This window comes from Arvicanthis niloticus, chromosome 16, assembly GCF_011762505.2.
Source record: "Arvicanthis niloticus isolate mArvNil1 chromosome 16, mArvNil1.pat.X, whole genome shotgun sequence".
In the NCBI taxonomy this organism is placed as follows: domain Eukaryota; kingdom Metazoa; phylum Chordata; class Mammalia; order Rodentia; family Muridae; genus Arvicanthis; species Arvicanthis niloticus.
The window spans coordinates 69,451,369-69,464,492 of record NC_047673.1 but is presented as its reverse complement, the minus strand read 5'-3'; the positions used below and the strand labels follow the sequence as shown (position 1 = coordinate 69,464,492).

At 39.9% G+C, this 13,124-nt stretch overlaps 1 protein-coding gene across 2 annotated transcripts in view; it reads left to right on the top strand.

Annotated features, from left to right (window-relative positions):
- Positions 1-13,124, top strand: part of Ahctf1 (AT-hook containing transcription factor 1) — a 55,500-nt gene that overhangs the window by 41,157 nt on the left and 1,219 nt on the right. For both annotated transcript variants that reach the window (XM_034520097.2, XM_076914594.1), the window contains exons 30-34: positions 544-643; positions 2,502-2,596; positions 4,868-5,073; positions 6,385-8,137; positions 11,935-12,068. In XM_034520097.2, coding sequence (XP_034375988.1) covers positions 544-643; positions 2,502-2,596; positions 4,868-5,073; positions 6,385-8,137; positions 11,935-12,068 — 2,288 coding nt within the window. The remainder of the gene's footprint in view (positions 1-543; positions 644-2,501; positions 2,597-4,867; positions 5,074-6,384; positions 8,138-11,934; positions 12,069-13,124) is intronic.

The window sequence follows — 13,124 nt, the reverse complement described above, 5'->3', positions numbered from 1 at the left end:
TTTCTAAGACAGGGCTTCCCGATTTCCCTTATGTAGTTCTGACTGTCCTGGAATTCTCCATGTAGAACAGGCTTGCCCAGTACTGCTTTCTTTTTTAATGTGCTGTATTCCACTAAAATAGTTAGATGGTCACTATTATTAGGGATTTTCATAGCAATATCTTTATTAGCTATTTCTGCAATATTAAGCAGTCTCAAATAGAAGTCTTCTTGGAGGGATATCAACATAAACCATAGAGTAAAATAGGTTAAGTTTGAAATCTCAACGCCCTAAACATGGTTTGTGTTCTCAGTTAAGTGTGAATTAATGCTATGTTTTTTTTCAACTACTTCCTTGGATGTTGAGAATTGAGTTAATTTAAGGAGACCTTTAGACCCACCAAAGAGAGAAGTGGGAAGTTAAAAGGGGCCCTTGAGCTAGGCCCAAAGAATTAGAAGGGAGTTCTAACAGCCTGATGCCAAGGAATTAAAACGAGAACAAAAGATGTAAGTCCAGCCATTTCCGTACAGGCATTGACCATGACCTTATCTGTGTGGCTTACAGGCACGGGAGACGATGCAGTGGAAGCATTTTCAGACTTCAGTCTCTTAGACCCTGTTCAAAGAGCTGAAGCTTCTCTCGGTGTGTCGTCAGTCTGTGAGGGGTAAGCTTATGGGAGCAAAGGGGCAGAGGTTGGAGCCGCACAGCCTGTTGGTTAAGAATGTACGGCTGAGGCCAGGCATGGAGGCACACTCCTTAATCCTAGCACTTAGGAAGCAGAGGCGGGTAGATCTCTATGAATTCAGGGCCTGCCTGGTCTGCAGAGTGAGTTCAGGACAGCTAGAGCTATACAGAGAAACCCTGTCTCAAAGAAAGAAAAAAAGAACAGTGTGCACCGCCCTTCCAGAGGATCCAAATTCGACTCTAAGTACTCACATTGGACATCTCAAAACTGCCAGTAATGCCAGCTCCAGGGGACATGATGCCTCTGGCCTCTTCAGATCTCTACACACACACACAGACACTTTAAGATACATTGGGTTTGAGCGAGGCCATCATTTACAAATGCTTGCTGTTCTTTCATAGTACCCAGGTTCTGTTCCCAGCATCCATATATATGAGATGCTTCACAGCTGTCTATAAACTCCAGTTTCAGGATACTGAGTTCAGGTCCTCGGCATTTATATAAAATGATAATGTATGCCTGTGGTACCAGTTCTGGGCCTTGTTGGTTCACCAGACTAGCCAGTCACTGAGCTCCAAGTTTAATGAGAGACTATCTTAAAAAATAATATGGAAATCATAGAAAAAAAGAAAAAAAAATCCAAACGTGATTTTGATAGTCATTCAAAAGTATGCTCAAGAAGTGCCCGCAAAGCCAAGGGCTACTAGATGATGTCATCAGTGCTTGGTATCTGAAACATGGTCTAGTGAGGTGTGGTGGGTGACTCACAACTGTCAACAGGAGAGGCTGAGAGAGGAATATGAGTTCCAGGTCAGTCTGGGTTATTATAGGGAGACTCTGTCTCCGGCAGTGAAGAAAACCCCCAGCCTAGCAGATTGGTTCCAGTTCCTAATTATACTCAATTGTAAGGTTACATTAAAGTATATACCAACCCACTGCTTTCGTTATGGAGTCAGCTGTCCTAATCATATGCTCACCGGAGCAATATATCACCTTTGTTTAGTTCAACACTTTGAGTAACACTGTTGTGGAGGATAAACAGTGACAGCTTTAATTCTTTGAGGCACTACAGTCAACTTAATAAAACTAGCACACATAGAACTTCAATTTGTAAGACATAGAATAGCTCCTTATGAATGAGCAGTGTGTTGTTTTCAAGACAATTTCCTCTGTGTAGCTTAGCTATCCTGGACCTTACTCTGTGTGTAAACCAGACTGTCCTCAAACTCAGAGAGATCCACCTGCCTCTGCCTCCCTTTGCTGCCACCTGACAAGTCGGTTATTGGATAAGCTGTGAAGATTTAGTTGGGTATTCGTCATTACTATAAATATTGTTACTGGATAATCTCCACACATAAAAAAAAATCTCTGCAAATGTTTCAGAGACTGTTTTCTTGGGAGAATAGTGTTTGTCCTGTCTTTAAGACCCAGCATGCTTTAGTTGGAACTTGGAGACAAGCCAAGTGATGGATAACTACAGCTTATCATTGTCTGTTTTGAGTCATTTACTTTAATATTTCCAGTCAGAACTAAGGTGCTGATGCTGAGCCTACCAAGTCGTAGGAATACTGGCCACTTGACTTACCTGAAAACTAAAGACATAGTTGTAAAATGCCTGATACATAATTTTATATACTTATAGGCACTTAAAAATCACTTCATTTGTACTTTTAAGGCCATAACAGCATTCTTTACAAAAAAGTAAACTAGAGGAAAATGGGAGATAAAATTATCAGTGTTTCTAATTCTCTTGTACATTTTAACAAAAGTAGCAAGTTAGAAGAAGGTGGAACAGGTAGAGTCTCATTCACTAAAGTGTGCATTTCTGTTTCTCAAGGGCAACCTCCACTTCAAAATCTAAGACATCAGTTCTGGATGGAGTAGTGTCTATTGAGAGCCGAACCTCCATGCTTAGAGCAGACCACAGTGAATGTATGTATCATTTAGGGCTTTGAATCAGTACTTTAAAGAATATTATTAGACTTTTCTTTTCTTTTAATTCTTCTCTGTCCAGCTTCCATGGAGTAAAAGCATTTTAAGGATATCACCTATCAAAAGAAACTCTTGAGAATTAGGGACTTTGAGTTTTAATGACCATACTTTCCTTTGGAACATGAAAGAATGGCAAAATAATTACCTGTTCAGAGTTTATTCAGGGCAATCAATAAATATATTACATAAATCAAGTTTTTAATATAATCACTTTTGTTTTATACAAATCTGAGATTGATATTTTTATTCTGTGAGTTCACAGTTGAATAAAAGGAAAAGACATGCAATCTCTACTCACAGACATTCCTTATATTTCAGCTCATTTACTCTTTTAGCACTGTACTTTGATGGCATTTTCTAGATCTAGAGCCCATACCTCCACTGTTACAGCTTCTGCCTTGTCACAGTATGAGTGATATCTGGGGCAGGCTTGTGCATTTTATCTCAAGATTGAGAATATGATATACAAGGGCTGGAGAGATGGCTCAGGTTAAGAGCACTGAGTGCTCTTCTAGAGGTTCTGAGTTCAATTCCCAGCAACCACATGGTGGCTCACAACCATCTGTAATGGGATCTGATGCCCTCTTCTGGTGTGTCTGAAGAGACAGCCACAGTGTACTCATATACATAAAATAAATAAATAAATCTTTTCTAACAAAAAGAAAGAAAATGATGTGTACTGTGTATGGTGACTCAAACCATACATATACATACATACATACATACATACATACATACATACATACATACATACATCGAAGCAATGTGTAGACTCTAGGCCATCCTGGTCTACATGACAGCTCTAGTGCAGCCAGGACTACAACATATAGAAACAGTCTCAAAAGCAAATAGGAACAACAAAAAGAGCGTAAAATGGAATGCATATATTGTAAAATAATCTAGGGAAGATCCTGCACCATGTAAAGTAAAAAACCAGGTTACTCATTTTTGGCTCTGTTGTTAACAATTTACACTGTCTCCTTAGATCTGTTGTGCTTTGCAAAGAGGAGCTAGTGAGGTGACTACAAGGTACACATCTGAATGAGACTGCTTTGGTTTCATAAGTCGGGTCTGCACTTCATTGGAAGACTGAGCTATTCCTGTTTTGTCTGATAAATACTGTTTTCATATAAACTGTGTGTAATAGTGCTTGGCACTCAGTACAAGCTAATGCAGCTATAGCTAATGCTGTCTGCTGTTATAACTGTCATTACATCATCTGTATATTAGTTTTTAAAAACTTTTAAATTTAAAGTATTTAATAATTTAAAGTATTTTTCATAGCAGTAACACAGGGCAAGACATTCTGTCCTTTAGTATTGTACCCTCTCATTGAATAAATATGCTCTATGCTGTACTTTACTAAATTTTGGTAAACATTTGATCACAATATTTTTGTTTTATTATTTCATTAGTGGGTGTCATTATTTCTCTTGGTTAGACCTATCTTAGAAAGTCAAAGACCACCCACAGATTTTTTTTTCCCCCACAGACTTCTAATACTTTGTTTCTCCCAGTAAAGGTTAATGTGCTTTGTGTGTTGAGAGGGAGCGGTGGGTTATGGTGGCAAACACAGGTGAAAATCATCTCTCATTGAATTAATATTTACAGTCCAGGAATATGAGCCCATTAAAAAGTATAACGGTATTTAATCACGCTAAACATAGACATCTTTTTTCCCTCTTAAGGTTATCATATCATGTTTTGTGTCATTCACAAATGCCAAGCCTCATATTGACATAAAACTTAGACAAGAAGAAACATGAAAGGGATTTTCTTTTTAATTGGACCATAAAATTATGAAAAAACAGATTGCTACCAAAAAAAAAATGCCCATCTATTTTATAGACAACTGCAAAGATCCCTTGTAGAGTCGTGCTATTGAGGGTGGCTAGTTTTCTAGGAGTCTTGAGTCCCCTTAGAGTACTCATCATTATGGTAAATCTTGACAACAATGGCAAGAATTATATTCCAATTCGGAAAAGCCAGTGTGGTTCAAGTATGAAGTTTTGCTTCCATGTTTGCCTTTGTGGGAAATGTGCACATACTGTTTCAATTGATAATTGAAAAGGTGAAGCTCTACAGAGGAAGAGCCACAGAGAGGCCTTCCTCCTTGAGTCTGAGTAATTTACTGCTCTTTGAATTGTATGAATCGAGCCTTGTGTTGGGAATGTAAGAAGTTACTCTGGTTTTGTTTGTTTGTTTGTTTAGCTGTGGCCAACACGGTTAAAGATGTTGAAAGCTCTGGATCCACCACCTCCAAGTGCCCTGTTACCTCTGAATGTAGCCTTGACCAAAAACTAACAGTAAACTTAAAAGAAGATGAAATAGAAGCTGATACACCAAAAGAGAACATTGGGTTACCAGAAGAAAGACCTCAAGCCTCTACTGGTTCTTCGGATACTCAAGAAATTCATGTAAAAATATTATTTTTTTAATGCTTTATAAGTTTTAATATAGTTGGGCTTTAAAGATAATCATTTAAACTTAATCTGCCCATTTGATACCAACATTTTTAAGATCTCAATAAGTATAAATATTTTGTGGACTATAAAATAACACAAACTCTAAGAGATTGGCTTTTATGTAAAATCAAAAGATTATATTAAGGCACAACTAAGCAGTTTGTTGTTGTTGCTCATTTGCTTTAATTGGGAGGGATTTTTGTTTTGTTTTTTAAGCTCTCAGTATACATATTAACTACTTGAGACACTTAGACCTCGTTTGGTATAGGACTTCTCTTTTTCTATAATCTTATCAGATCCCTTTTACTATTAAGGGAAATTTGAGTGAGTAGAATTAGGAGTAAAAGCTAATAGCTCTTCTAACTCATAAAGATCAAATTGTATGGAATTTGGGGAGTTTATTAATTCATAAATTCATCTAGATTCATCTTTGTAAGTATTCTCCTGAAATAAATGGCACTGAATTTCTCGTTTATAAAGTTTGGAGGCTAAAACCATGGGAGTAGTATAATGGGACTCCTCATTTCTAGGTTGGGTCCAGTCTGCCAACTTACTATGTGGGGAGTGGGAAAATGTCTTTTGTCTAGGTGGGTGATAATGTCTACCTTCTTGGTCAGGAGATCTCTCTGTTACTCTCTACCTCCTCCTTTTTCTCCCCTTCCCTTACCAAAAGGTAAATGCAAGGACCATTCCTTCTTCCAACAAACCCTTGCAAGAGAGGTACTGAACTTGAAAGCCTTAGGAATTTCATGGTTTATGCAGCCCCAGCAAAGGGAAGAAGAGTCTAGCCCAAGGGAGCTTATGTAGGTGAATTGTTCTTCAACCTTATGGGGATCATGCTGTTAGAAAGTATGAATAGTTAGGTAATTTGGGGATTATTGTTTGGGGTTGTTTCCTTTTCTCTGATTAAGTTTTTTCTTGGTGAAAGAATAAGTCTTTCATTTTCTTAGAATTGTTAGCATGATTTTCAAGATTTTGTTAATCCTGTCTTTTTAGCTAAGAAAATGTGGGATTTCTAGTTTAATTCCATCCATAATCTCAGTATCTTTTTTTTTCTGTGTAGTTAGTTTGATTGAGGTTTCATTTCTTAAATGGATGTTTCATGAAGTAAACCCATTAGCATATGCCATAATTCAAGTGTAGTTTATATTTTTAAATGGACACAAAAAGAGTAAGATGTCATTAAAATCCTGTATGCTTTAGATAAAAATAAATGTACTTTATAATTAGTTAACTAGTTTTTTTACCTTTAATTTATTTTAGCTAATTGGATGTGAAAACCTTGAAGCTCAAAATTCAGAAGAGGAGGCCAAGAGTATTTCATTTAATGAGTTGTACCCCTTGGGAGCACATAAACTTCAGTATAATTTTGATACTATTGAGCAGCAGTTTTGTGACTTGCCTGATGATAAAGACTCTGCTGAATGTGATGTGGCTGAAGTAGACGGGGAACTTTTTGTGGCCCAGAGCAACTTCACCTTGATTTTAGAAGGTGAAGAAGGAGAAGTTGAGGCAAGTGACTCTGCACCACCTAATGTGTTACCGAAAGTGACTAACATAGCAACCAAGGAAAAACCTGTGTCCCTTGTGGAACCCCATAATCAAGAACATGTTACAGACTTGCCATCTGCTGTGACTGATGACCGAGAATCCCACACGGTAGAGACTTTACCATATGTGCCTGAACCAGTTAAAGTGGCAATTGCAGAAAATTTATTGGATGTAATTAAAGACACAAGAAGTAAAGAAGCAACTCGCGTGGCAGCAAGTGAGGCAGTTGATGAGGACATAGCAGTAATAAGCCCACAGGCTGCACATTCCCCCAGGTTGACAAACTCTACACTGAAGACTGTTAAGAAAACACGTGCAGACACTGTAAGTATCAGCCAGAGTGATAACACGGTTTCTTCTAGAACTCTCACAAGAAGGCAGCATGCCCTAAGCCTGAATGTCACATTAGAACAAGAGCCTTCAGCAATTGCTACTCCTAAGAGGAAAACTAGAAAAATAAAAGAAACTCCTGAGTTTTCTGAAAGTACTTGTTCTGACATAAAAGTAACACCCGAACACCAGCTGACAGCTCAGAGTCCTACCCCTTCTAGAAGGGGAAAGAAAAGAAAAGACGTTAGCCAGGGTGCACTGACCAGCTCTGCGCCCGAGGAGCAGGAGCCTCAGGGTATGGCGGAAAGACTGAGGCTGAGAACGCAGCCACCGGAGCCAGCAGCTGAAGAAACGCCTTCTAGAACAAAAGTCAAGCCTTCATCTATTAGAAAAGGGACTCCTAGAAGACTTACAAAATCTGTAGAAAATGGGCAAAGTTCAAAAATTGTAAATGATCTCAAAGGTAGTAAAGCAGCAAATCCTGACGGGGTTGTCAGAGAGCTGAGGAATGCTAATTTAGAAGATACTCAAAATACGGAGTATAAACAAGATGAGGAACGCAGTGACCGGCAACTGCCTCTAAAACGGAAAAGGGTTAGAGAAGTTAGTGTGTCAGATGTGACAGAAGAGCCCAGGCTTACCTCATCCCAGTTGCCTCTTCAGACAGGACTTGATGGACCTGCCACCCCTAGGAAATGTGGTAGACCTAGGAAGATAGTTCCGTTAGAAGCTGATGGGGCCACAGCTGGTAAGGCGAAAACAAGTCCCCAGAAGAAAGAAGTTCCGGTTGTCCGGAGATCTACACGGAACACCCCAGCTAGAAATGTGAGTACTTTAGAAAAATCCATTTCAGTGCCATATAAGGAAGCTGCCATAATGATGACATCTAAGAGAAAACCTACAAAGCAGTCTGCAGATGAGAGCTCAAAAGGTCTGTTACCAGCAGATGGAATAGCTCACCAAGAGTCCACTGACAAAGAAGAAAGACTGCTTGCCACTGCTGCCCTCACTAAGTCGTCCTGGAGCACAAGGACTAGGTCTAGAAGGACCATGTTGTTGACAGACATTTCTGAACCCAAAACTGAGCCTTTATTTTCTCCTCCTCCAGTGAAGATTCCAAAGAAAAAAACAAAAGGTACTTACTTAGTTTTATTCATTTTTATCTTAGAATGCACAGCCTAAAAATTTGGTTGTTTAAAAGCACTATTTGAGTTAATTATTGGAATTGAAACACTAAATATTTTTCCATAAATTAAAAGTTGTGATTAAAAGACAACACCTACTCAAAAAAAAAATCAGATTGATCTAAAAGATTTGATTGAAGATTATCCAGATTCTCTAGGGCTCTATGTCCACAGTCCATGTGAAGTTTAAGAAACAACATTCTTGTTATGCTAATTTAGAATAGCATAATAAACACCTTAGTTATTCTTTGTCATGTTAACATAATTTTCTATATAGCTGGTTTTTGTTTAAAAATATATATACATCTGTTATAGAAAATTAGATGCTTTAGTACATGGATGGTCTTACTAAAGAATAAATGGAACAAGCCAAGCACGGTGTACGCCTATAGTTCCAGTGTTGAGTCTGAGGCAGCAAGGCCACCTTGGACTATATGGCAAGACTGTATTAAACCACATGCTACAGCTTATGAACATACTTATCTCATGATCAGTTTCAGAACCTCGTGGTAGAGGTATATGTTAGAGCAGCTTCACTAGCCTCTGTGGAAGCCAGAGATGGACCGAGATAGACCATTGGTGGCTTCCAATGAACCTGGAACTCAGCAGTTGGCTAAACCGCCTGGTCAGCAGACCCTCCGGATCCTCTCATTTGTGCCTCTAGCACTGAGAATGTAGACCCTTAACACTTTGTCCAGCATTTTACATGTGTGCAGGGATCTGAACGCAGGTCCTCACGCCTACACAGCAGTCATCTTACCCACAGTCCTCTCCGCAGCCCCCCAGTCCCAGATACTCATAGTCTTCAAAGCCCTAAGCATGTATTACATTGTAATTGGGTCACATGTGGCATTTCATTATCTCATACTTCTCAGGAGTAGTAGTGTACATCCTCCTGTGAGATATGTTCGTGTTTTCAGGCTTCCTGTGGTAGAAGAGGCACCTTGTATTAGGGTAGCTGGAGTTACTGCAGATACTTGAGAGTCGGCATCTCATTTTGTTTGAAGTAACTTTTTAATCCTAACTAATACTGTTCATTGAAATGTTTTCAGCAGTTTGCAGAGATAGATGAGGCATTGTCTCACAGATAGTAAAATTTCATGTATGCCCTAAAAGAGGCGTGTAAAAGAAACCATGACTAGGCCAAACATTTTGAATATGATACTAAATTCTTAAATTTCTTTTTGGTATTTTTGAGACTGGGTTTCTCATTGTAACTTTGGCGACCCTAGAACTAGCTCTGTAGACCAGGCTGGCCTCAAATTCACAGAGATTCACCTGCCTCTGCGTCCCAAGTGCTGGGATTACAGGCATGTACTCCCACTACTATCTAAACTCTTCTTAGTTCTAGAAGTATGTGAGGAAACTTAACTGGAGACCGGGGTGCTCTGAGAAAGCCAAGATGATGTTGCTCCAGGCAGCCTAGAAAGTTGTGAATATAGATTTGTATTTTAACAGTAGGAAGGGTGCCTTGCCGTCAGCGGCCTGACATGTGATTTCTGCTCCTCATAAGCTGGTAGTGAAGTTGTCTAATGCTGCTGATGCTTTTCTCTTGTTAAGAGCCATGGCTTTTCCGGGTTAGGGAGATGACTCAAATCAGTTAATCATTTGACTCTCAACCTTGAAACCCTGAGTTTGGATCCCCACAATCTATGTAAAAAACTGGCATGGCATAGCCCAGCGGTGGGGGAAGGAAAGGAGAGGGAGGATGCTTGTGAGCCAAGTAGCCTGGCCTAGTGGAAGTTCCAGTGAAAGACTTACATCAGCCAACAGATGGAAGACACCTGGGGACCAGCCCTGAAGGAAGGCTGTCCTCTGACCTCCATAGACACACTCCTGCGTCTAAACAAGAGTGCACACACAAAGGGTCAGACGAGTTTGGGTTAGAGTTTGGGTTTGTGGGTTTGGGGATTTTGTTGTTTGTTTGGTTTGGTTGTTTTCTTTTTTGTTTTTGTTTTTGTTTTTGTGAGTAGTGGGGGTGTTTTGCTTTGTTTTATTTGAGAGAGAGAATCAGGCCAGCTGGGCCCCAAACTTGTCATTTTCTTACCCCTACCTCCTGCTGGAACTATAGGGTTGGGCCTTCATGCCCAGCAGAAGTCATACTAGTAAGACTTGATGTCTGATGTTGGTCAGTGGTCTATTTGTCTCTGTCTATTTGTCTCTCTGTCTCAGTGATGTGCAAACCATACCGAACTTGTTTATAAAGCACTTGCTATATGTGGCGGATTGTTCTGATCTTTACTGAGATAATTGTCATCTGTATCCTACTTTTTATTAGCTGAGGCCTGGGTAGTGAGTTCGGAGTCTGGCATGTAATCTCTGTGCTGCTTCTGTAATCACAGTACATTGCTATGGGGTACTGTTTAAAAGTCTACGTGCTACATTTCTTTATATTACGCACTTTACATCCCTCTGGTTGCCCCGCTTCCCTGTCACCCCTTCCCTTGATCCTTCCCCCTCCCCTTTTCCTCTGAGCTGGTGCCCCCCCCACCCTGGCACATTGGTTATTTTTAAAATGTCTTTGATTACATGTAGTAATTTTATTTATATATATATATTTCGTTTCACATTTTTATATATGTACATAACATTTTGATCATCCTCAGCTCTCCTCCCTTACCCTTTCACCCCTTTCCTCGTAGCTGGCTCCTCCGTGACTTTGCCTTCTTTTTTAAATTTTAACTTTGTACGATTCAATTGGGGAATGGTTAAACTAGCCATGTGTGTTATATATAGCCTCCTACTATCTTTCAGCTTTAACTTTTATGAACTACTCCCCACCCCCATTAGAATGAGTCGCTCATAATAAGATAGCTAGAAAGGGTTTTGTTGAGCCGGGCAGTGGTGGCACACGCCTTTAATCCCAGCACCTGGGAGGCAGAGGCAGGTGGATTTCTGAGTTCGAGGCCAGCCTGGTCTACAGAGTGAGTTCCAGGACAGCCAGGACTATACAGAGAAACCCTGTCTCGAAAAAAAAAAAAAGAAAGGGTTTTGTTTAGGTTTTTTGAGTTTCAAGACATGGTTTCTCTTTTAATAGTCCTGGCTGTTCTGGAGCTCCATCTGTAGACCTTGAACTCAGAGATCTGCCTGCCTCCACCTCGAGTGCTGGGATTAAAGGTGTGTGTGACCACCTTCCAATGAGGTTTTAAAGTTTGAGACTTTTTTTTTTTTTTTTTTTTTTTTTTTTTTTTTTTTTTTTTTGGTTTTTCGAGACAGGGTTTCTCTGTGTAGCCCTGGCTGTCCTGGAACTCACTCTGTAGACCAGGCTGGCCTCGAACTCAGAAATCCGCTTGCCTCTGGGATTAAAGGCGTCTGCCACCACCGCCCGGGGAGACTCTTCTTTGCAAATGAATGCGCTTATGAATAAAATTTACTGTGTAATGAAAACCTCATCTAGAAATGGAGACTCACACAACAGATGGGATTCATTCAGCTCCTAAGAGGAGCTGAGGGTCAAGCAAAGAGCAGTAGCACCGCCATGCAGCCTGGAGCTTCATCTTTATGATGGAATAGCAGTTGTTTTGAAGCCTAAACTACTCATGGCTTAAATAAGGGGATGTTTTTGCCTTTACTTCTGTCTCCTGACTTGGGTGATGAGTGTATATGCTGTGTTGTCTTTGTTGGGTGTCTTTCTAATACGCACTATTTCTTCCAGAATTTTTGCTGCTGTAGATATGATTGCCTTTGTTATTTTGTATCCAGATATAGTTACAGGTCAATGTTTTGTTTGTTTCCCACTTGTCTTTAGCTGAGAACATGGAGGCTGCGGCACAACTGAAAGAATTGGTGTCAGATTTATCTTCTCAGTTTGTTGTTTCCCCTCCTGCCTTGAGAACCAGGCAGAAAAGTACATCTAATACTTCCAAGCTTCTAGGTGAACTGGTAAGGAAGGCATGAGTACATATTTATTAAAACATCCTCTGTGCTTACTAGATCATTTGTTTGTTTGTATGTTTGAAATAGACTGTATACTTCAGGATTGTCTGGGAATTATGATCTTGCCTCGGGCTTCTGAGACCTGAGATTAAAAGGATTTTTAAGTGATTTTTTTAAATTTTTTTTCCTAAGTAAATCAATTGAAAAATAAATTTATTTAAAGATGCATGTGGTCCAGAGAGAAGGCTCAGCAGTTAATTGTACTAGCTGTTCTTGCAGAGGACTTGGTTCAGGTCCCAGATCACAACCTCTAACTCCGGTTTCTGGGGATCCAGCATTCTCTTCTAGCTTCCTGGGATGCCAGACATGCATGTGGTACACATGCCCCCAAAATACTCATACACATGAAATAAAAATAATAAATATTTTTAAAGCAAGGTAATTTACTATGTGCTGAGTAAAGTCATCTCTGCCCAAATGCCTCTATAGATAAAGAAGTGGAGGGGAGAGGCCTTTCTGGCAGAAAACACACCAGCTGCAGGGATTCAGAAACATGGCAAGGTGGTGGCTACAAGTAGCCATGTGTAGGTTTTAAGTAGTTTCTGTGGAAAGCATTCTAGAAAGGAAGAAAGCCATCTTTGGTGACCCTGTGCCTACAAGATGGAGAGAGCCTGGACTCAGAGCCAAAGATGTGGTAACAGGGTGGACGGTAGAAGCATGCAGAGTGAATGCTGACAAAACAGGATTGGGTACAGTGTGGGTTAAGGAGAAAACCATCTAGTCTAGACCATCCAGAGGGCTCTGTGTAGGACCTAGGGGGTTTTACAGTACTTGACTCATTGTCTGAGCAGGATACTCAGCACTTTAAATGTTTCCAGCCAGACAGTAGTGGTCCTAGCACTCGGGAAGCAGAAGAAGGTGGATCTCTGAGTTTGAGACCAACCTAGTCTACAAAATGTGTTCCAGGACAGCCAGGACTACACAGAGACAGAAATAGAGAAACCCTGTCTAGAAAATCAAAAGTCTTAATTGCTTAAACAGTTTATATATTTTAATTTCTAA